Source organism: Lutra lutra, chromosome 13 (assembly GCF_902655055.1).
Source record: "Lutra lutra chromosome 13, mLutLut1.2, whole genome shotgun sequence".
NCBI lineage: Eukaryota > Metazoa > Chordata > Mammalia > Carnivora > Mustelidae > Lutra > Lutra lutra.
The window spans coordinates 6975981-6999552 of NC_062290.1; the positions used below are offsets into that span (position 1 = coordinate 6975981).

The 23572-nt window shown below is 42.8% G+C and overlaps 1 protein-coding gene across 1 annotated transcript in view; it reads left to right on the plus strand.

Moving 5' to 3' along the window:
* The window catches only part of GLIS3 (GLIS family zinc finger 3), a 544101-nt gene that overhangs the window by 432387 nt on the left and 88142 nt on the right, over positions 1 to 23572 (plus strand). Inside the window, exons 6-8 of the mRNA XM_047700417.1 lie at positions 10782 to 10943; positions 14837 to 14962; positions 15317 to 15427. Of these exons, the coding sequence (XP_047556373.1) occupies positions 10782 to 10943; positions 14837 to 14962; positions 15317 to 15427 (399 nt within the window). The remainder of the gene's footprint in view (positions 1 to 10781; positions 10944 to 14836; positions 14963 to 15316; positions 15428 to 23572) is intronic.

Genomic DNA, 23572 nt, shown 5'->3' on the forward strand with positions numbered 1-23572 from the left:
TGGAAAGTCCATGTGGGAAAGCTCAGCTGGGAAAGGCAGAAGACTGGGTGTGATGCGTTTTGGAAGCAACCAAGTGAGTGGCTTTGATGAGGCAGTGTGGGCTGTCACAGAAGATCGTCAGTCCTTCAACCGTGGGGCGGCCACGCGCGACCTGTGGAGCTCACGCCTCTGTAAGGTCTGCGGGCCTAACGCAAGGTTTGAGTTCCATGATTTTCGTATCTGCTTCTTTTTTTAAGCAGCCAGACACAGATGACTTTTAGCAAGAACAGAATTTATATTTAAGCAGCACATAATGAAAATCGACGGCTTTTTGTTGAGAAAAGCACAGTGTCAGGAAAATATCCCTATCACTCTCTTTCCCCCTGTCACAGTGGTAGAAATTTTACATTTGAAAGTGAAAAGGCTTAAGATATAATTTTTTAATCCCATCTTTCCTGCCCACTTGCATCTCTTCCAAAGCTTGTCAGGGCCAGATCTAGAATAGTAAGAGCCATTAAAAATTTGGCATCTTGCACTCTGTTTTTTGGAATAAACTCAGTGTGGGCCAATTTATGGTAAATTATTCTCTTCGTGTGTGAATTTCCTTTTCTCTCTTGGCAAATTCATGCTTGCCTCTACACCCCTGCACACGGATCTTAAACACACACATTTATTACAGAATCTGTGTGGGCTCTGTGTGTAAGTGTTAAAGTGTGTGCCCATGGCTGTACCCACAAGTGCATATGCACATATTTGCACCTATGTGCTTATATGATAGCAAATTGACTTAAACAGTTTGTCTTGGAGGTTTGTGTTGCTGTATGTATGTTAGCATACATTCTGTTGCAACCCGCAAACAGTTTCTCAGTCAAAAGATGACAGAATTCAGCAATCATTTTGGGAAACACCATAGTAAATAAATATATTGCTTAGCTCTGTTAAACCAAGCATGCCAATTCTTAATAAAACTGAAGGCAAGCGGTGGCATTTCTCATCTTTGCAGTCAGAGGCAGTTACTGGGTAGCAGTCCACTGCCAAAGGGAAAGGAAGAGCCAAGGCCTTGCTACGGCCCCCATACTCTGAGCACAGAAAGTTCTGGAACGAGGTATGGCTGTAGTGTGGGATCATATGGGATGCTCATGTCTGCTCCCATCCAAAGAGTCTGGGTATAGGATGTGGGCAAAGGCGTGGCATCGTAAGAATTGCTTGATCTGCTCTTTGGGGATATTTGACTCGGGGCGATGAAGGGCAGGGTCCCAACGAGCTTTTGTCTTTGCATGAGAAGCTCTGATGAGAGGCTCTTTCCTGGCATGCTGGAGAGAATATTAGCTCAGCTTTTAAAGGGCAATTTAAAACAGTTTCTTTTCCTTTATGTATGAAGAAGGCATACATTTATTTGCCTTGAATTATTGCTAATAACATCTTCCAAATGGGTCTGTGTATGTTTAGCTCAAGTTTAGAAGAGGGTATGTTAGGAAAACCGCTCGCTCCCTTCACCAGGGTTGGCACATCTTTCTCAGAACATCAATAGAGAGGTCAATGTATCGCATCCACCAAAAAAACAAAACAAAACAAATAAACAAAAAAGACCCCACACCCATATGTTGGTATTACTATTGTTTTCCCACATAGTTAGATGTTAAAATAATTAAATATATCTCTTACAGTAGTTCTATAGAACATTCAAATCCGGCAAAGCCCATAAATACATTTTTATAGCTTTTGCCATGTTGACCATTTGATGTCATCACGAGTGCTAACTCACCCGACCTAATTAAAAGGCCTTAATGAGTTTACTCCACAAGGAAGTCTAGGAAATCAATATGCTCTTTTACAAAGGGTTCATTCTCTCCGTTTTGCTTAGCATTTATTTAGCAAATAATCTGCAGTCACTTGAGTACATGCCAAGGACTGTACCCAGTGCCGGTAATAAAAAGATTAATAAGACTCAGTCCCTTGTCCTCATAAAGCTCACAGCCTAGTGGGGGAAACCAACAATCCAATTAGTGTACCTCCGCGTGTTAGCAAGGCTGTGGGCGAGGCACGGTGGGCATGTGGGGAGTGACCTATTGTGCCTTGTGAAAGCAGAAAGGGAGGCGTCATAGAGGAGGTGACCCCAAGTAGAGGGGTCAGTCATATGTCACCGGCGCAGGGAACAGCGCGTGCAGAGGCAGAGGCAAAAAGGAGTTTGCTGCTTCATTAGGGGACTGCAGCTGAACTGGCCTGCAGCCCGGGGTGCGGGGAGGAGGGGGGAGGCTGGAAGCGGGCAGGCTGACCACGGGTGCGCTCAGCCTCTCTTCTGCCTACAGTCTTCTCTCTGTTTCCGTTTCCCCTGCTTCCTTTGGCTTACTCTGTTGTGTTTTACTTTAGCTATCCCTCTTTGTCTCGAAAGACCTGAAACTGGAAAGATCTTTTAGTAAAATTAGAGTTGTAGGGAATGTCTCTGACCTTTTAAAAAAAAGAAGAAAGGTGAAAATTAATGCCTAAAATCCAAAGGCCAATTCCTCCCACTGCTGTCAGCTTTCTCACTTGAGTATATAAAAAACAATTCAGGGGTATTGAAGCGGGCTGGGTCAGATTCCAGATTTATTGTGCTCTGTGTCTATCTCCTGGGATGTTCTGTGAATGCAGAGAAAGTAGGATGGGGCCTGATGTTACTTTTGTATCGTCCGCAGGGCCTAATCGAATGCTGAATGTGTAAGAAACTATAGTCCCTGGTCCCTTTGTGGATCAGGGACTTGGTCTCTTGGTGTATACACCAGGACTGAAGGAATTAGAACAGTTGTCTTCTTTAACAGAGAGTAGCAAAACATCTGCAAGTCGCTTTTCTGTGTACCCTTTACAGAGAGTTCCTGAAAGTATGGCACTTAAGTAGGCACACTCATTCGGAGTTATATATGACATGTCGTGATCAGAAACACAGATACAAAGAAAATTAAGGAATTTGATTTCTTTTAGGTGTATTTATGTGGGACCAATTACAGGCCTTAAATACGTTTGCTCTATGACGTGTAATCAGACGGCCTCCACTGAGCTCTAACGGCCACGCGTGCTCGAGTGGTTGCATATTTGCAGGTTGCATGAAATCGATGTGAATAGTAACAGCAGAATCGGGCAACTTACTTATTGTTATGTTTAAACAACGTTTTTCATTATTTGCCCACTCACAGAATAATTATTTGCTTGAGATTATAGTTTTCTGGCGTTGTATTGACACATCATGAATAATATATGATACCTTATATTTGCGGACTAGCTGGAGAGGGCCATAGGATCTGACTTAAATACCAGTGTTTCACTGTGGGGTATGCACTTTCCGGGTGTACACACAGGGCCCACAATGAGGTTCCATTTGTCCCCAGCAAGTGTCAGTTGTTATAAACCAGACACTTGATAATTTCCATAAAAATGTAATATGGTTCAAATGTTGGCACAGAAATAACATATTTCTCTCTACATTGTCATGTGGCTTCTCAAAAACACTCTTTTCCATTTTGTTTCTTAAGTGGTATCCTCGTTTACTTTGCCACCTCATGTAGAGTAAGGACCCTTTTACAGATCAACCACTACCCGTAACCCACAATGTTAAGAAGCAACGAATGGCCTTAAGCTGGTAAGAAATGCATACATACTGCCGATGTAGGTAAACTTTGTTTTATACAGATTTCTTAATCAAAAGCAAAAAGCACAACAAGCCAAGAAGTTGCATTTATGAGCTATTTAATAGATTCATCGTGTACACTAGAATAACAGGGAAAAACATAGTAACTGGGATTTCTTTATTATGGGTTAGGAAAACATTACGGAAAGGGTTTTATATTAATTCTACAAAATTTTTAATGGTTCCAGAAGATCTGGATAAATGAGTACGATCGCCCACTTCAAAACACCAGATGAGTGGTGTGCACCGACAGGCCGACTCATGAGCCCCGAGTGTCTCAGTCTCTTTTCCCCTTGAGCTGTGCAGCCAGACCGATGGGCTGGGAAACGCCGAGGGCTAGCGTAGGAAATGCAAGTGCAAATCTATTTAGTTATTTGCGATCTTTGGAAAATCAGTCCCATTGGCGGGGTGGGGGGGGAGGTTGCACTGATTTCTCTGAAGTTAAAAGAATTCTAAAATTTGCAGGAGTAACTGTACCAAGACTTGAAATAATATCCCAGCGAGGCTACTATTCCTTTGGGTAGAACCTTTGAAATACTATTATAACGTATTATTACCTTTTAGGAAGCCAAAGGAAACATAGAAATCCCTTTTCTGTCAGTCCATTGTTCAGATAAGAAGGTGGTTAGTCTGAAAACATGAGGAATATCACAGAGTGAGAGCACGTGGGAACCTCTTCATGGCCCTCGCCATGGAATTCAGCATCAGAATGAGACACAGAGAGGAATGCATTCCATCCTAACTCAGTGTCATGAATTCCTGAACCAGATACTCTTGAAAAGCCTCAAAACGTTGGAATTCTTTTCTTTTTCTCCCTTTATGTAACACTTTCTACAAACCGGTGTGGTAAACACTAAGAACTTAACGCAAACATCCAGTACTAGTAAGAAGTCACTAGGAACGGAAACCGCAGGGTGGCAAGAGATGGGCCAAATGTCCCAATGTGACAGGAGGAGAAGCGAAATCAGGTGGCCCCAGGGGCGTCCGCAGACTTTCTCTTTTTGCATCTTTGTCCTTTTTTTTTTTTAACTTTTCTTCTGCTTTTTTTTTCCCCCAGACAACACTTTCTGTTATCCTCCCAGCCAACATTTTAAATTTAGATTTTACTCATCCACACTTTGAAGGATGAAGCTGCCACAGTTTGGTTCATCAAATGCAATCCCTTTCTTTATTCTTGTATTCTTGCTCTAGTTCTTTTGTTTATTTTCTCTCTTCTTTAAAAAAAAAATCCCGTTAAATTGTGTATTATCAACCTCAGGGTAGTTTAATGATCCCTAGAACTTTATTTCTCAAAGGATAATCTTTGAATACTCAACATTTTTATTTTTTTTTTTATTTATTTTTTTTTTTAAAGATTTTATTTATTTATTTGACAGAGAGAGATCACAAGTAGATGGAGAGGCAGGGAGAGAGAGAGAGAGGGAAGCAGGCTTCCTGCTGAGCAGAGAGCCCGATGTGGGACTCGATCCCAGGACCCCGAGATCATGACCTGAGCCGAAGGCAGTGGCTTAACCCACTGAGCCACCCAGGCGCCCAAATACTCAACATTTTTAGAAGTGTCACCTAGGAGACCGTTAGGAATGCACTACCTCGGGCCTCCCTCCACACCTATTGAATCAGAATCTGCATTTTAACAAGATGCCCGGGTGACTTTGGGGGACTCGTGACACCTCAAGCTGGGAGCACTGTCTCAGAAGGAAACTTGCAAAGCAAGGCTGAAACCTCGAGGCAGATTTCTCACCTCCTCTGAGATGTGCGAGGTGGCCCCAGCACTCAGCTCCTGGCCCTCTCCCTCATTTACGCCTCTGGCAGGTATTTCCGTAATTCAAGTGGGCCTGAACTCTTGGTCTTATTGTGGAAGTCACCTTGACTGTATCCACACCTTGGAAATATCTGCCAATCTTTCCACCCGTGTGCATTTCCCGTTGTCTTTGAGCCATAAGAAGACGACATCAGCCCCCTATAATTCGCCAGTCCATTCCCCAAGTGGCTGGCCAACTGCACCCATGGCCACGCTAATGGGATTAATTGGTCTTGGCCAATGAAATTGTAAAAGTGTATACCTCCAAGGGTCATAAACACTGACGCTTAATTGAAATCAAATGTATATTTAAAAAAAAGCCTGTCCGGCATCCTAGACTCCTTTCTGTTTGGGTTTTGTTGACATTAGTGATGGTACAGAAACCTGATCAGGAAAGGTTTGCTGTTACTACTGCTTTGAACACCAAGTGTGCTTTTCGGTACATTAAGTAGCTGATTAGGGGAGGGAAGTAATATTCTACTTGATTATTGGTTACACATATGGAATAAATCCTATTTTAATGGTGTCTAATGAGCCTTTCATTTTCAGAACCTTACACAAAAGCCTCTAATAGAAAGGGAAAGTAATATTTCAAAGGTCATCTTAATACCACTTAATGTCAACAATCTGTAATCAAGCCAGTATATATGCATGGTGATTACAGTCCGGTTGTGATCCTTTAAATATGAAGTAATCTCCTAAATTAGCAAAATGGTGTAAGCTAAGGTTCTCTGGGTTTGAGGCAATTTATACTTTTTAATTAAAGTTTGTTACTTGCAAACAGCCTGGGAGTTAGAGATCATTCTCAGAGTGAGGCTTCCTGTAATGCAGCATTCCCCCCCCCCCCCCCGAGATTTAAAGTTCTGTCACTTACAATTTCATGCATTGTTCTTGTGTGTTCTGTAAAGTTGCTGAAATGTGCAAATGAAAAGCTAGGGCCCCCCTTCTGTGCTTTTTCTCTGCAGGGGAGTGTACTGGGCGCTAGAAACGTGGGGTGTGTTGCTGGTCTGGAGGCCACTGAGGGAGCCTGTGGGCAATGGCTCTTTCAGAACCATCTCTGCCGGATGGCCAGTTACAAAGTAAGGAGTATTCCAGACTCTCGACAAAGTAAGGAGTATTCCAGACTCTCGAGTGCGAGACTGGCTGAAACATTGTGCCATTCGCTGCGTGAATGGAGATGACCCCCCCACCCCTGGCCAGCATCGGGAGAGCTTCCTTTTCGAGCCAGCGCTGCTGCTCGTTCACATAGCTCTTGCAGCAAATAGAAGTGGGTGAATCCCGCAGGACACTTTACCCATGTCAGGAGAGTTCTCCGGAGTAAATAAACAGTGGCTACAGTATGAATGGCTTTCAGGGATATAACATCTGAATCTCCTGGTGGGCTTGTCGGCACCCGGATCGCTGGGTCCCCACCCCAGAGTTCCACTCTGTTCTTCTGGGAGGGACCAGGGGTTTGTATACCTGACAGATGCCCAGGGCCCTGGGATGCTGCTGGTTCCTGCGGTGCCTCTTTGAGAAGCCCTGCTCCCGCTGCATCAGTATGGACGCTGGCCCACCATACACCTGACCTTGCGTCCGTCTCCCCCTGAGGAAAGCTTGAGTGTCATTCATTGTGTTGCTCCTAGAGCCTAACACACATAGTAGCCATGCTCGGGGGCTTACTGCATACTTGCTGGGGACCAAAAACACCAATGATGTTTACGTGAAATTACTAGCCTACATCAGACACCTCCCTCCGCCATCACTCCCTCCCACATTACTGTCCTGTATTTGTCTTTCTTTGGCATTCTGTGTTTCCTCCTTCTGCTGTCCCCTTAGAGTCTGAGAGTTTGTTTTTCTCTTGTCTCTTTCCATATGACCTGTGTTTGAACCACAGGCAACCTGGGGCCTGGTGGTCTACTTCTACTGGTCCTTGGTGTGTGGGTCTACAGCCAGTCGGGGAAGGAGAGCACCTGAGAGGAGCCTGTTGGTCCAGTATTGCTTAAGGCCAGGTTGGTGACTGTGGCACAAAGCAGTCAGGTGACACTTTGGACTTTAGATCTCAGGATGGACCTTGCATGATAGGAACCTCATGAGAAAGCCTTTGGCTAAACCCAAGGAAATGCTCTTTCTGTCGTTCTTGTTTTCCTAGGTTTTAGATGTTCATTTGCAAGGCGGAACTCACTCATTAAAGATCTGGAAAACATGAAAAAAACATTAATACAGAAAAAAGCATCCATTTGCCCAGACGCCCAAAGCAGCCGGTTTGGGAGTATTTTGTAACAGTCTTTTATACTTCTATCTCAATGTTAGTTTATTTTTAATGCATTTGCATTTAACTGAATTTATAAATCTAGGGGTAAAATTGCCCTGAGGGAAAGGAAATTCTTGTGTTGAATTACAGGGTTTTTCTCGTAATGAATGATAATGATTCATTACACAATTGTTTGCTTTTAAGTTTCATCCAGACACCATTAGAAAAATGAATAGCACCTCCTTCCTCTTCTCGCAGAATTGTCAGTGTGGCGAGTTCAGTCAGGTGTGGTGCTCTCCAGACCGCCCAGAGGTGTTGGGTGCAAGGCCCCCCATGGAGCCCTGTGTCAGTTCCTCAGTGGCTGACTTTCCTGGTTTGGGGCTCTTGGTTTCAAGTGAATTTCTCCAACAAGAGTGACTGGGTGGTATATATTATGAGCCCCTGAGTCCAAGAAATTGCCTTTCTCTTGCTTTTATATATACAACCCAGTGGGGTCAAACCCCTTCACTCTTAGTCTCTGCCCCTGACAATTGGGCAAGTGCGAGCCCTACAGACCCTGTCACCTTCCAGCCTTTCCCGCTGCAGAGGAGACCTGTGACATCAGCTGGATTTTCGTGATTTTTACAGATAATCTTTTGATTGTCTTTTTCAGTCTGGGAGCTCATGTCTTCCTCCCATCTTTGCTCTTTAAAAACAGTCAGGATGTTCTGAGATGTAATTCACTTTCCACTCATTTCAATGTGTTGCAGCAAGCCTTTTGGTCTTTGATCACTGTTTCTGCTAATAGTAATAATAGCAATTAATTGACTTGAACTGTACATTTTACTGGACATTTATATAGATGCTGAACAGGAGAGAGCATGGAAATGCCAATCTTCCTTCCAATTTATGTCTGATCAAGTGGATGGGTTCAATTAGTTCAAGGATGTGCATGTCCCTATAGTCCCTCTGTGGCAGATCTGGGGGTCTTGGTTGTGTGGCGCTCACAGAAACCTCATCGTCTATTCTAAAGTGGGTCTCCTCTCCCGTGTTGGTACCTACACAAGGCAGCCTTCTCTCTGACCAGCACCTGGGATGACTTGTACGAGAGAGGGGAGCCTGGGACCGCCTCAGGTCTGGGTCTGTACCCTGGAGTTGGCCCCAGCATGACATCTGTCCCACCAAAGAGGCTTGCTAGGAGCCAGACTACGGGCTTGAGGGGGCCGAAACCACAAGCTCATTTCAGACCTAAGTGTGATCCACCAGGAGACTCTAGGTCAAATCAGCCGAGCTCCGGCAGTTCGCTCCCAGTGGTCCTTCCCGAGAACCTTAAAACCAGGGGTTTGGTTGGCAGAGGCTTCTTAGTCATGAATTGGGGGTTGACAGTGAGCCCCTTTCTTCTCAGATTTGAGACCCTCTCAAAAACCTGCAGAAATAAGCCACTCAACCCCTCTCTCCCTCGAGCGGTGTATCATTATATGCCTTTCACTGGGTTGAAAAAGTAGTGGCTTTGTCAGCAATCATCTTCTGTTCAGGCTAAATTTATTTTTATGTGAAATAGAAATCAGGAAAACACCAAAATTATTTTAAGCAAAATATCAAAATTGAAATAAACCAACATATGTCTGCAAAACATGTATAACTCTCAATCAAAAATAAGTGCAACTTTCATAAATTTCTTAAAATACTCCAGCATGTGAAATCTGGATGACTTAAATAGATGGCGTTATGACACCATTGGGTATTCTTTCTCCTCGGTCCATCCGTTCCCTAAACCTGGCCAGCTCTGGACCATCCCTTCACCAACGATGCACTCTGTCCTCCACCACCTATTGTAATAAATGAGAGAACCGAGGGATGTTATCAAATGTCTTGTAGTAAGGTTGAATAACATTGCTGATTTGGAATGGAAACCATCTTGAGTTTACCTTCTTTCCTTCTATTTTATCCTCCTCTCTGCCCCCCATTCCTCCCTAAGAAGTGAGGTGGTTTTTTTTCTTGTTTTCTTGTTTTAAACACCATTTCCATATTCCCAAATCTCCTGTGCAGTGGGAACTCAAATGGGATGGAAACTGTCAAAGTGACATCAGTATTCTGGGGCTTACTACCAAAAAGACAGAGTCCCAGGATAAATGCCCATCACACATTTTAACTCATGCACAGGCTTTCTGTAACACATTTTCTTTATTAGATTGTCACTTCCAGGATTGGGATCATTGTGAGCCTCTAATATAGTTGCTGGTATTTTACCCACAAGACATGTAGTAAAGAGTCCCATCAATAAATATTATTGACCAACCAATAAAGCATTTCTTAAAACCTTCGGTCTCTCATTTTCAATTCCTCTTTTCATGAACGAGGTAACAACATTCCTTAGAAAAACAAAAATAGGTGAAACTATCACTTCATTTGGAAAACATTCTCAGTAGTACATGAATTGTGTTCCAGTTCCTTTTTTTAAAAGCACGTTAAAAGCTTTTATCTCATTAGGTTTGGCATCAGTGTGTACGCCAACAGAGTCGCTCTTTGGCAGCTGAAAAACTCCTTGAGATAGTTCAGGAAGTTTCTGGTCGTGACGACCCCACGGACACGTGCCTTTTGCATCCTGGACCCTTGGTCTTCAGAAGCCCACCTTCACTCTCGTCCATCACTTCGATTTTTTGTTGTTGTTGTTCTTAGTTTATTAGTTGTAAAAAGTTTCTTCCTTCCTGGTTCCTTCCATTTAGTCCAATTTGGAAATGGAAAAGTGTGTTAATTTTTTAATAAATCTTTAAGACACGCATTACTGTATTTTTATTAACTGAGCCAGATGGCTCACAGCAAATTTTCTCTGACACAAGTAATCACAGAAATCAGTTTGGGAGCCAGATCTGGTAGGGAAAGTGGCATGTATATTAGTGGAAAAATGCAGTTCACATCAATACATGGGTATTTTTAGAAGTCACATTTGTTACTATTTGGATTTCATCTTATTTTTTTGTTTTGTCTTTTACGTTTTAGACTAAATACATGCTAAGGACATTTTTTCCCCCTGTCCCCCAGACCCAAACATTCAAGTTCCTTCTCAACAGCTAAAACTTGTTTTCTTTTTCTTTTCTTTCTTTCTTTTTTTTTTTTTTTTTTTCCAGTTTGAAGGTTGCAAGAAGGCCTTTTCCAGGCTTGAGAATCTCAAGATTCACTTGCGGAGCCACACAGGCGAGAAGCCGTATCTCTGCCAGCACCCGGGCTGTCAGAAGGCCTTCAGTAACTCCAGCGACCGTGCCAAGCACCAGAGGACGCATCTGGACACTGTAAGAAGGGCAGGAGCTTTCCAACTTCCAGCCCCAAGTCCCGGGGTGAGGGAGTGCCCGTTTGATGGTGGGCTGGTGGAGGGACTTGCTTTATGGTCTGCAGGTTAGAGGGACAATGCCAAGGGCAGCAGTGGAAACTTGGGGAAGGTCCAGAGGGGCCTGTAGTGACAAGTTATTAGAAATCTCCCACCTGCCTGAGACCAAGAGGTTCCTTGGTGACCTCTGTGTACAAAGCAGAGATGGGTCAGGGGCACGTAGGAGACTGGAGGACAAAGAACCACTACCAGGGACTGGGCATGAAAATAAGTGTTTAAATACCAAGACATGCGTGAATAGATACTATACGCTATTGCTTGGAATAAGAAGTGGTTTGGTCTTTGTTGGTTTTACTACCTGCCATTGCCCGGCCACCCCAGCCCTTACTCTGGTTCTTTGCCTTCTGACGTAAGAACTCTGAGGCTGGCGCGGTCACCGAGTATGAGTCTGGCCTTTTGCTTTAGAAACCACCTGGCATTTTCACCTTCGGGCAATCTGAAAAGAATCAGCAGATCTCTCCCCAGGATTCAGCTTCATTATGCCTCCTGTGTGTTAACAGCCGCACATCCACTGACATAACCCGTGTGAGAACCCCTGGTTTTCATCATTTCACCTTAACTCTCTTCGTGCAGTAACATTTTGTTCCTTTCCTGAGCCTCTTCTGTTTTCTGTCCCGTTGATCATCCTCCTTTGCATTTCTAGAGTTTTGAGACCATTTTCCTTCCACGACGCCAGGGAGACAGTGTGCACTTTCTCTCCACTTAACAAAGCCATCAGGACAAATGTATTATACACACCACAGATCTCTTATCCCACGTTCGCGCAAATAATGTATTCATGACAGTACTTTTTCAGTGTTAACATTCTGATGTCTATTATTAAACTACACCAGAATTTGAATTTTGAAAAGATACTGTTATTTCTACACACCTTCTCATACATATTTAAGATTCTTCTGATGTTATAGTTGACATATTTATTAAATTTTCTATTAGTCTCTATTAGTCATATTGATAGAAGTCATTTTAGCTATATGTCACATAACCTTTCTAAACAGAATTATCTCCTAATATCCATAAGCGTGATGGTTTGCCTAGTAAATAGCTAGAATATAATTAGAGCACTATGGGCAGAGGAGAGCGCCTTTCTGCTCTAGCTGAAATAAATTCAGTGATTTTAGGACCAACAGAATAGAATATGAAATGAATAAATTTGGTGAATAGCAGGATTTTTTAAAAGGTAGAAATAGGAAAAAGAATAAATTATGTTAAAATGCCCTATGTTGTATGTCTAAAACTGTCCTGGTAGAATCTAATAAATTTTCCAATTTGTCATTAAACTTTATCATGGAAGAATGAACATTCACGAGACAAGATTGTCTTGAGAAATTGCCTCTACTCTAGCTAGTTATCTGTAGTTTGAAAGAACTATTGTGAGCCGAAGTGTTATGGCTCCACAGTACCCTTCTTCACTCGGAGCTAATTTTAGCTAATCAGACTATGAGCGTTTTCTGAAATCGTTTTGGATTTTTTTTTTTAAATCACTTTTTAAAACTTTTGAGGAAAGCTACCACAGATAATAATTTCATGATTTGGTTCAATGCAGTAGCTTTTAAAACCCAACTACTTTTTTTTTTTTTTAAACACTGCTCTATTAAATCTTTTAAAACCATCATCCTTCCTTTAAGGTGCAGACCTGCCCTCCTGTTTAAATTTTTATTGCATTAGATGAATTGGTAAACTCTTTTAAAATCACGTAAAAACTAAACATTTGTCTTAAAAAGCAAACTGTAGCTGCTTGAAGAATGAATGTGTTATTTAAATTCAGGCCCCCATTTCCTTTCATTAAGCACTCCTTATGCTAATGCTGTCAGAATTTTGGATGAAGTATCTTTCTTCAACTCAATGGATTCTTTACTTCTTGGAAAATTATTTGCTCCGCAAGGATTACAGAGTTCATAATTCTAACCCTGAAAAGTGTTATTGACTTATTTCTCTATCAGCATCTTGAATATCAAGACAGGGGGAATGATTTTACAGTACATGTGGAAACTATAGTTTGATAAAGTGTAGCATGCCACTTAAAGCTTCGGTAACCTGAGGTAAAATGACCAGTATACCAGTAGCTCTTGGACCAGCACCAGACATTGCTCACTTGGAACATGAATCTCAGGGGGCTGACAGCAGGGGAGAGAGGGAAGCCACCTGGGAAGAGTGGTGAGTATTCACGCCTTCTCCAAGAACATCTCAGAATCAAGTACAAAAATCACATTACCCATTTCTTGTCTTTCCAACCCAAATAGTAGCGACTGTGGTAATAATGCTGATATTGATTTATATAACATGTTAATATTCCTAAAGTTTTTTTACATGCCACATCTCCTGGAGGGCTCGAAATGTGAGTTTATGTGGTCACAACATGACTGCCAATACAGATATCATCGAGATCTCCCCTAAAGCCAGGGCAGGGTAGGGAAGGCCAGTGTGAGAATACCGTGTGAACTCGGGAAAGAAAACTGTTGTTTACCCAATGGAAACTCATGGGCAAGGGTCTTCCACCCATATTGGCTGACTGTTTGGAAAACCTGAGATATCGAGAGCCTTGTTCATCCACTGTTTATGGTCAGACTTCTCATACGTCGTAACACGGTGCCCAGCACCCCACAAAACCATAAGACCTGTTGGGTGATTGAGTCAATCAGTCAGTCAGGGAACAGATACATTGCACTTAGAATTCATATTGGGTGTGTCAAAATAAATTATATATTCATGACTTCACCTTGTGGTTGGAATCAAAAGTGGCAAAAATAAAAACAAATCATAAAGATGGCTTTCAGCAGGGCAAATAATGTAACCCATGTCTGTGTTGGCGCACAAAATGACAAGCATGCACGAGGGAACAGGAACAAAACATAAAGAGAAAAATATCTGAATTTTTTTTCCTGGTTTTTTATTTTGATTTGATGGGGTTTTTTGGTCTGTTTTGGTCTGTTTTGTTAATGTCATAGTAGGCTCCTCAAGCGAGAATCCTCTTTTAGAGACAGGCTTCCTTTCCCTCCTTACATTTAAAATCATGTTGGCAGGGCGCCTGGGTGGCTCAGTGGGTTAAAGCCTCTGCCTTCGGCTCAGGTCATGATCTCAGGGTCCTGGGATAGAGCCCCAGGGAGCCTGCTTCCCCCGTCTCTCTGCCTGCCTCTCTGCCTACTTGTGATCTCTGTCTGTCAAATAAATAAATAAAATCTTTTAAAAAAATAAAAAATAAAATAAAATCCTGTAGGCACAACTCCAAGTAGTCTCACCTACAGAGGTCCAGGGTAGATGAGGGACTGTAAGTTGTGACTTACGAACACAGTTTATCTTGTGATTTTTTTTAGTGTAGTTCTTCGATTAGACAGAAAGATTTGCTTTATTTCATAGCTTGAAATACAAGTACATAGCTCAAGTACATAGCTCTCCAGCCCTTGGAGCATTTTGTTATTACCATAAGTATAGCTGCTACATTTTGAATCAATGTGCAATGCTCCCATTCATTCATTCCTAATCATTATAGACCAATCACCAGGGACCCATAAATTAATAAGATTCTAGACTCAGCCTTAGGCTCCACACCTCACATCTCTCAGGAGCATGGGGGACTTGAAGTAGCTAAAACTGGTGTTTTCAATGCATGCCGTCAAGGGCTCGGGCATATAACCCAGGCTGAGTACCGGGACTCCTCTAATCCTGTAATCCCTATAATAATATTAATGTTCCTCTGGCTGAGTTTTCATTTGTCTGTTGTTTGAAAGACCTATTGTCTCTCACTCACCTTCCACTAATATTCCCTTTTAATTCTCTCCTTCTTTCTTTCTGAATCAGGTTTCCTCTGAAACATTCCCAGTCTTTTCTGGACTTTCCTGCAGCTTCCTTATACCTGAACTCTTAAAGAATGTGTGTTTCCTAGTTTCTGACAGTACCAAAGATTGTTTTCAGGGGAGTATAACTGTAAGTATGACTAGAGATGCTTACTAATAATTTCCACGTCCAAAAATGCCGCAAGAGCTTTTGTGGGAAGAGTGAACCTCTAAAGATGTTTCCTTGTTTCTTGAAAGTTTGCCTTCCACTTGGCCTTCGTGCAAACTTACTGGGCTTTCAAATTAAAAGGCACAAATGTAAAAAAAAAATAATAATAATAAATAAATAAATAAATAAATAAATAAATGGCACAAATGTTACCCAGCATTTCACCTCAGTCACTTGGTAATAGTTCATGCTCTGAAGTCAGTAGTCTGAGTCAATCTTCCCCAGTTACCTTTATGATTTAACTACAGTTGGTTTCTTTTTTTCTTTCTTATTTAGAAACCTTATGCTTGTCAAATTCCAGGATGCACCAAACGCTATACAGACCCCAGTTCCCTCCGAAAGCATGTGAAGGCGCATTCTTCCAAAGATCAACAAGCAAGGAAAAAGGTAATTTTGGAAGAGCGTTTACCCAGCCAGGAAAGGCACATTTAAATTACTTCTGCAGTAGTGGGACCACGTGCGGGGCAATGAATTCTTACACTTCTCCAGTTGTTACATGCATTAGACGCTTTGGGGAGAGGGACAGCTTCATGAAGTAATAGCAATGTGGTGGGTTGCACAGCTGATATAACCAGCTGTGAATTTCTGGGGAGGGCTCGTATAATAAGAATCAGAGAAAATTAGCAAAAGTCCCCAAACTAGAGAATGACAAAAAGCTTTTATGGAAATTACGTCCACATAGCTAAAGAAAATTGAATTGGGAAAAACAGCACAACAAAAACCCTTTCTGGAGATAAGTGCTTTTTCATAAAATATCAATTGGCTGAAGCCATTTTAGCTCTGAGGGGGAAGGTAGGTGTATCTCTAGGATAAGTAGAGAGCATCCCTGCTTCAAACTTAGGAGAAAACACGTTTCTTAATACGTACGGTGTACGAAAATTCGAGAAAGGAATTGAACCTAAAATTACTTTTACATTACTGAGGAATTAATGCATCTTTCAGAGTACACAGAAAGCATAGCATCTTGGATTTGGAAGAAATATTAAAGATCAACCAGCCAACCCACCTGACGCTCTCTCTCTCTTAACCTCGTAAAATCTCTAGGAGGAGGTTGGTCATGTCGTGCTCCCACACCTTGAGATCTGAGGAGCTTACTACCTTTCACCGCATTTCCCAATAACTGAGTTTGTAAGTTTTGGGGCCAACAAGTACCTTCTGACCATGGGAGAAAAACACAGACACACTGAGCTGACCTTAGCTTTTTGAGTGTTTCCTTTGTGTCAAGATGGTACTGATTCATGGAAGGGCACTTCGTGACAAGTGTAAGGGAGATTTAAGATTTAACTTATGTCAAGTGATTTAAACCAATGATGTGATCAAACCCTGTGGCTGTGGTTTCAGGTCATCAGTGCTTCTACTGAACTAGAAACGTGCATTCTTTCATGGTTTATGGGGATTTAACACTTTTATGTTGGGAAATGCTGTGTAGTCTTTTTCTTTTTTTTTTACTTGAGCTTTTTCTTCCTTGAGAGGTGTTAACACAATGCCAGTTGAGGGCTCATATATGGAAAGAATTTGACCTCTTCCTTGTGAATGAGAAAAATGCCCAGTCGGAAGGATTGGAAAATCTTAATTGCATATAAACCCACTCTTGTAAGTCAATTGTTAAAATCACTTTTTTCCTCTATAAATACAATGAAGTCTCTTTTATTGGAACACAGTAAACTGATAACAGATGATCATTATCAACAGAGGATAACAGATGATGAACTAAATATATCCTGTCCTGAACAAGTGCAAAGGAACTGCTATGTGAGTTAATGATATAAACAAAGTTGTAAGGAGGGTACTTCATCTTTTTCAAATAACACCAACCTCGCATCCTGTTCGCTATGTCGGCAGGACCACTGCCTACTGGCTTTTGTCATTATCTCTGTGTGTGTGTGTCTTGTGAACTTGATGTAAGTTATCTTTGTTTAAGAATCAAAACCAAAACAAACCAGAATCACAACTCTTGGAGAGATTTTTTTCTCCTAAATCTGACCATTCACCCCTAAGTTGTCTGAAATGCATGAGGTTTTACCGTAATGCCAAATCCATCATAAGATTGGAGAGCGCCTTCCCTGAGAAAAACAGCGGCCTGGAACCGGAGAGAATGCAGGTCTCACATCCAGTCGAATAAGCCCCAGTGCGATAGTCTACGTAAGAAGGTGACCTGGGTTGACAGTATGTATGGAAACAGAATAAGATATTTTCAGGAATTGTTAATTAATTGATTTCCATTGTTCAAATGTGGTGTGTCTCAGCCTCTATGTAAAGGAGGGATAGTTCTGATTGTGTAAAAGATTCTTGAAGCCCTAATTTAAAAAAAGAAAATCAGACCCTGAGACTACAAAATAGAAATGTAAAGACAATTTACAGACAGACTTCAACAGTCAGGCAGTTAGGTAACAAGGATATACTTTCGAGGAGCAATATTATAACTAAATATCAAATATTTCAATATTTTCTCAATCTCGTCTTCCAGAAAATGAGATACTATGTCTGCGGTGATCAGCTTTTGATGCTGCGCACCCTGTTCCTTGCAAACGGGTGAGCTGGCTGTGGCTGCCTTTTAGTGCCCAGAATTTAGGGACCGGTTTACCATGTTTACTCTCCAAATTTTAACCTGTTTCTTTAATCTGAAGATTTTAAAAATCTGTTACGAATCAGTGATAAATTAATCTGTGGAAATTAAAACGAGGAAAGTTGCTCCATCCAATAAAAAGAGGAAATGCCACTCCCCAGAGAAGCAGTGCTAATGAACCCCAAATCAGGCAATCCACATTTTCAGACTTCGTGCCGGTGTACTGGCGTGGAATATTTACATGGTACGATGTTGTTACTAGACCTTGGAGAGATTCTAATTGCTAACTCACTTCAGTGCTTGGTATTTGAAATATTTCCTGGCAGCAATAATAAAAAAAAAGAAGAAGAAGAAGAAGTAAGAAACAATAAACCTTTTAAGGCAGAATTAAGATTATTTATGACTTTAATTAAAAATTGAAAACTGGCATCATTTCAAAAAAGCCTTTACAAAAATGTGAATTCATCAAAAATAACCATAAAAATTCCAAGGTGATAAAGGCACAGTGGAGTAATGGTCCCAGCCCTAGGGAACTGTTTTGTTGAAAAGAATAAAACCCTTTTCTGTCACACCCTGTTAGTCATGGACTTGTTTAATATACCCTGCCTGCCTGCTTTCCTCTAATCCTCTTTTTAACCTCCCCCTGGACACTAAATGACATTATTTGGGTCTTAACATTGCCGGCTTTCTGAGGCCCCACTCTGAAACCCAGGCCAGTGACAAGGCACCCTCAGCCAGCCGTAAGACAGATGTCTACTGGGGGAGGCAGAGTCCTTGAGAGTGATGACCTGGCCGTGGGCACGTGGTCCTCCCCACACCTGTTGGAGCCTAGTGAAAACCCAAAGACCTGAAAGCTTAGCTAAATACTATTCGAGCTACAAAAAGAAAGAAGGGGGGGAAGCTCTTCTGCAAAGGAATTGGGATAATTTGGCTCATTGCATGCAGAAAGTAACTTTATCTCTGCCTAATGTGTGCACACCCACACATTCCATCAGCTGATGTACAGACTTCTCCATGAATGCGCCTTGCAGATCTGGAGCTCTTTAAAGAGGGGGCTACACGGATAAGTGAGTCGCAAGATACTCAGGTCACCAGCTGTGGTCTCTGGTGAGAACAGAATGTAGCCGGCAGAGCAGAAGGCAAAATCTGTCCTTCAATTCGGCCTGATAATGAGTGGCAAAATAAGAGAAAACTAAGGCAATGAGCCGCTTGAAATTTCCCTCAAGGCTGTGAGCTTTATCAGAAATTTTCATTTGCACCTTGGAAGTGCCCATAAGCGGTGATGGTGGTGATGGGCGGTGGGGTGGGGGGGGGCAGTCCTTTCAACTCTGGCTTGTTATCAAAATGGACTTTAGAAAGCAAATGCAAAAGAATGCTGGGCCAAAAGTTAGAGACAGCACGCATCTTTCGCCCATTTCACAGCTCCACGAAGGTGCCAGACTCTAGCTATGATTTGCGAAACGTTTAGTTAACATCACCTCTGACCCTCCCTGGTTGATGACTTGGACATTCGCAGCCTCAAGCAGGCTGTGATAAACCCAGAACAGCATTCCCAACCTGCAGGAATGCAGCCTGCACTTCGCTTTCGTGCTCAGGGGGACGCCATGGGTCGCTGTCTGGCTCAGACGGAGCAACGTACACATCGCGCCTCTTCGGGTAGATCTGGGGGTTCTGTGGGCTCTGCTCGGAACCACCACCATTTCACTTAGTGAGACAATTTCATTAAGCGCCGCAGAGCTCACCTTGCTTTGTGCCCTTGTTGGGATCTTCAAAAGCTACATGAAAACATCCAGTTCCCTACATGGAGGCATCCATGAGAGGAGCTGGTGAGGCTCTCGCTTTCCTCCTGGTTGGTTCTAGTATCATCCGTGCAGCAGGGGTGTGCACAAGGGCACATAATCAGAGGCCTTCCCAGATGGTGACTTTCCTTTTTCTCTTGTTCTCCCTCCCTCCCTCCCTCCCCTCTCCCCTCATCTTCTTTCAGTCTCTTAGTGGAATGTCAGTCATAGGCACAGATCATGGACGTAGGATTTCAAGATGAACTAGCTGCCCCCTTACTCCCACGTGTAGCAAATCACATGGGAAATCCTATTGGATGAGTGATGCTTCTGTGATGTTGAAATGTCACTAAAATGTTTTGTCGTTGTTGTTGTTATTGTTGTTGATGCTTGGTAAGTGAGTCATTCACTAACCTTAAAGATTGTTGGTGGCAAATTGCTTCTCTCTCTCCTCAAAACAATGGTGGGCCTTACCCTCCTGCCGGAATGTCCTGATGCCTCAGTGGAGGGTAACTGATTCTGGGAAAGGCCCTGGATATGTCTTTATAAGGCAAATAACTGTGGTCCAAAGTAGTGATGTTAATTAATTCAATTTAAGTGATAAAAAGAAGTCATCTTGGTTTAACACTCGACTTATCGCACTGATTTGAAGTTGAGACCAGCCGCGTGGAAGCCTGCAGCTTAGGAAAGTGACTCTGGCTCTGCTTTGGAGAGCGCTGTTGTCACCATGTGGTGCTGGTGGGGTGAGGAGGGACCCGAGAATCCCTGTTGGGTGTGGGAAGTGGAGAGGCGGGTCAGCTGTCCATGGAAGAAGCAGTTAGTGAGGAAAAGCTTCGCTTTCTTTCTAGAGAAAGCAGAAAAGCTGTCTTCAGCCTTGTAAATGCCGAAAAAGACTTACTAGCTAGTGTCTGTGGGCCTAGAGGCCCAGCCAGGGTCTTTTTGTAAGACTTAAAGCAGTGTTGCCCAAAGTGTGTTTTTGGAACTCATCCCACAGAATGTTATGAGATACCCCTTTTAACAAGTTTGTTGTTGTCATATATGTTTGGGAAATGCAGAGCTAAAGAATATTCAGGGTTTTCTTCTTGTAAGAATTCTCAGAACCAGAGATGAATGATACCCCAACGGAAAGAGAACTTGAAGCACTGGTCAGAATTACTCAGCCAACAACATCATCTTTTTCCTCTAGAGCATCTCATCAAACTCTTCTAGTAAATTCCTAGAGAAATAATCTCAAATAAGTTCATTTCCTTCATCTAACAATTATTTACTAAGCACCCCACGGGGTGCCAGGCACTGGCTTAGACTCAGACGTGCATGTGGGTACGAGACAGATGTGTGTTCTCTGTCTCCATAGAGCCCCATTGTCTTGAGGAAACCTGACAATAAAAAGGTTAACAAAAAGTGAGCAGCATAAATGCAGGCAGGGACACAGCGTGGGGGTTGATATGGAGGTCACAGAGAAGGACCTACTGAAGGGAGATGGTCAGGAGCACATTTGAATAACAGTGGAAATGAGAAAAATGCATCAGCTGCACAGTTTTTTAAAAAGCACCGTGTAAGTCAAAATACTGGGCCTTCTTGGGGTGGGGGCCGGGCACCTCACTGGTTCAGTTGGTAGAGGCAGGAGACTCCTGATCTCGGGGTCATGACTTCAAGCCCACACTGAGCATGAGGACTACTTAAAAAAAACACCTTCCTATTTGAAGTTCTTTTAGAAGAGCCTGCTACAGAAAGGGCTTGTTGTCCTTGCGTTGTTTGGCAGCGTGTCCTCAATCACAGTGGCATTAGAAGGACTGGGGGCTAGACAGAGAAATGGATAGCTTTCCTCTCCCACCCACGAAAATGACGCCAGACGGTCAGCATTTGTGATTCCCCGAACCGTCAGCACGAGGGGCCCCGCCACAGCTCTGAGTTTAGAAACGAGACCTGAACTTGCCCTCCCAAAGATTACATTCCAACAAGACACACAGACTCATGTGCTTTCAGTACAATCGGAGAAATGCCATGATCAAGTCTCACAGAGAATGCTTGTGGAACGTGGAGTCTGAGAGTTCCTTTGGAACGACAGACATTCTTAAGGAGTGAAGTCTTCTGGGTTTTTATATTGTCCTCAATGACTTTACAATACTTTGTCATATATGGCAAAGTAGTTTTACCTCTCCTTGAAAATTCTGATTTAGGGCAAAAAATGAGGGTGTTTGGTCCAGCTCTGACCAACCACGTGAGGCACACGGACCCTCCAGCAGGTGCTTTAGTAAGCAGTTGGGCTGTATGGTGCCCAGCACGGCTACCGGATGGAGATGGTTCCTAGGTAATTGCTTTTTTGATTGATTGACAGAAGCTTTCTAAGCTTCTCATTCCCTTTCTCTTATTAGATTTTGTGAATTCTTGATGAAAATGGTTTTGGAATGAAAGCATTTAGCTCAGACTCTCTGCTGCCTAAATATATGTCCTAAAATATCATGGCAGAGCTCACCACAGATATCCTCAGGCTCCATGTTTCATCTCTGGTCTCGAAGCCCGCGCATCCTTGAGAAGTCACCACCCCCTCTGCTCACGCGCTCGTCTTCCAGCTTCAGCTTCAGCTGTGCTTTGCCTTTGACATCCTCGGGCAGTATTTTCGCATTTTGTTTGTATCTTGGCTCTCTGAGCTGTGAATATTTATTTCCAGGGTGACTTCACGGGAAAGGCAGATGCAGGGCCTCAGAGGTGAAGGGGGCCCTATTTCAGCAGAAGGCATCATTCTGTCACATCACCTGCAATCCAGGGCAGTATATTATAAAGAACAATGGGATGACAGCGTCCTTGCAGATATTTTCCTTCCCTGAGAACTGAATCTTCTTGCAGGGGGAGTCACGGTTCCGTGACTACGATAGCCTGTCCTTCTGGGTCATGTGGATGCTTGGATGATGGTGCAAGAAAGACCCAAACAAGGAAATGGAAGCTGAGACCTAAACCAGAGGGAATTAAAGACAAACTTGAACTTGTGATATTTGGTTCTGTTCACGGGTTATCAACCTGGGCTCCATGGACTATAAAGGGGTGAGAGGTTCCACAGCTGAATGGATTTCAGGAAACTCATGAAATACCAGAAATTATGAGCAAGATGTATTTTCTTTCTTTCTTTCTTTTTTTAAAGATTTTATTTATTTATTTGACAGACAGAGATCACAAGTAGGCAGAGAGGCAGGCGGAGAGAGAGAGAAGGGGAAGCAGGCTCCCTGCTGCCCAGAGAGCCCGATGTGGGGCTCGATCCCAGGACCCTGGGATCATGACCTGAGTTGAAGGCAGAGGCTTTAACCCACTGAGCCACCCAGGCGCCCCAAGATGTATTTTCTAAGTAAAGGCTCTAGAGATTTCACTGGCTCTCCAAAATTAAGAGCCTCCCATGACAAAAAAAATGATGTAAAAAAAAAAAAACAAACCCAAAACCCCAAACCCAAAACCAAACAACCCCACAACAGGACCCAAGGAAACTCTGGAAGGTGCTGTACGTATCTGTTATGTTGACTATGGTAATCGTCTCGTGGATGTGTGCATCTGTCCAAATCAACTTGTATATGTTAAATACATGCAGGTCTTTGTATATCAAGTACAAATCAATATAAAAGAAAAGTTAAGTTTAAGAAAGGAAAGAAGAAAGATTATCTGAGCCAAAAGAAATGCAGGACCCCTAGTGACTGTTTCACATGGCTTTCATGACAATACCCAAAAAGACTCTGCCCAACTAAGAAGAATCACGGCTTCATGTGCCCTGGTCGATTGCTTTCTACTTACCTGACATTCACCATGTATCTGATATTCTGCTAAGTGCTGGAGTGTTAAAAAAAAAAAAAATGGCAAGACACACTCCTCTCCCTTGAGGCATCCAGAGATGTCAAAGCTGGATTTTGACGAGGGCTGGGCTGATCGGACAGAGAGCAAGCAGAAATGTGGAGTAGGAACAGACAGGAAGCACATGGACCAGTTCAGAGGGGGATGTACTTGGACGAGACGTAATGGAGGCCTGGATGAGGGTTAGCGGGTCGTTGGGATGAACATGAGTGAACAGGAAGTAACGGTGGATTGAACGCCAGGGGTGAGGGGAAGGGAAGAGTCAAGATGGTACCAGATTTTCTAGCTTAGAGATTGGGGGACAGTCCCCAGGTGAAGTGTCTTCTTCCTCAGGGACACCTCAGTCCTGCTCTT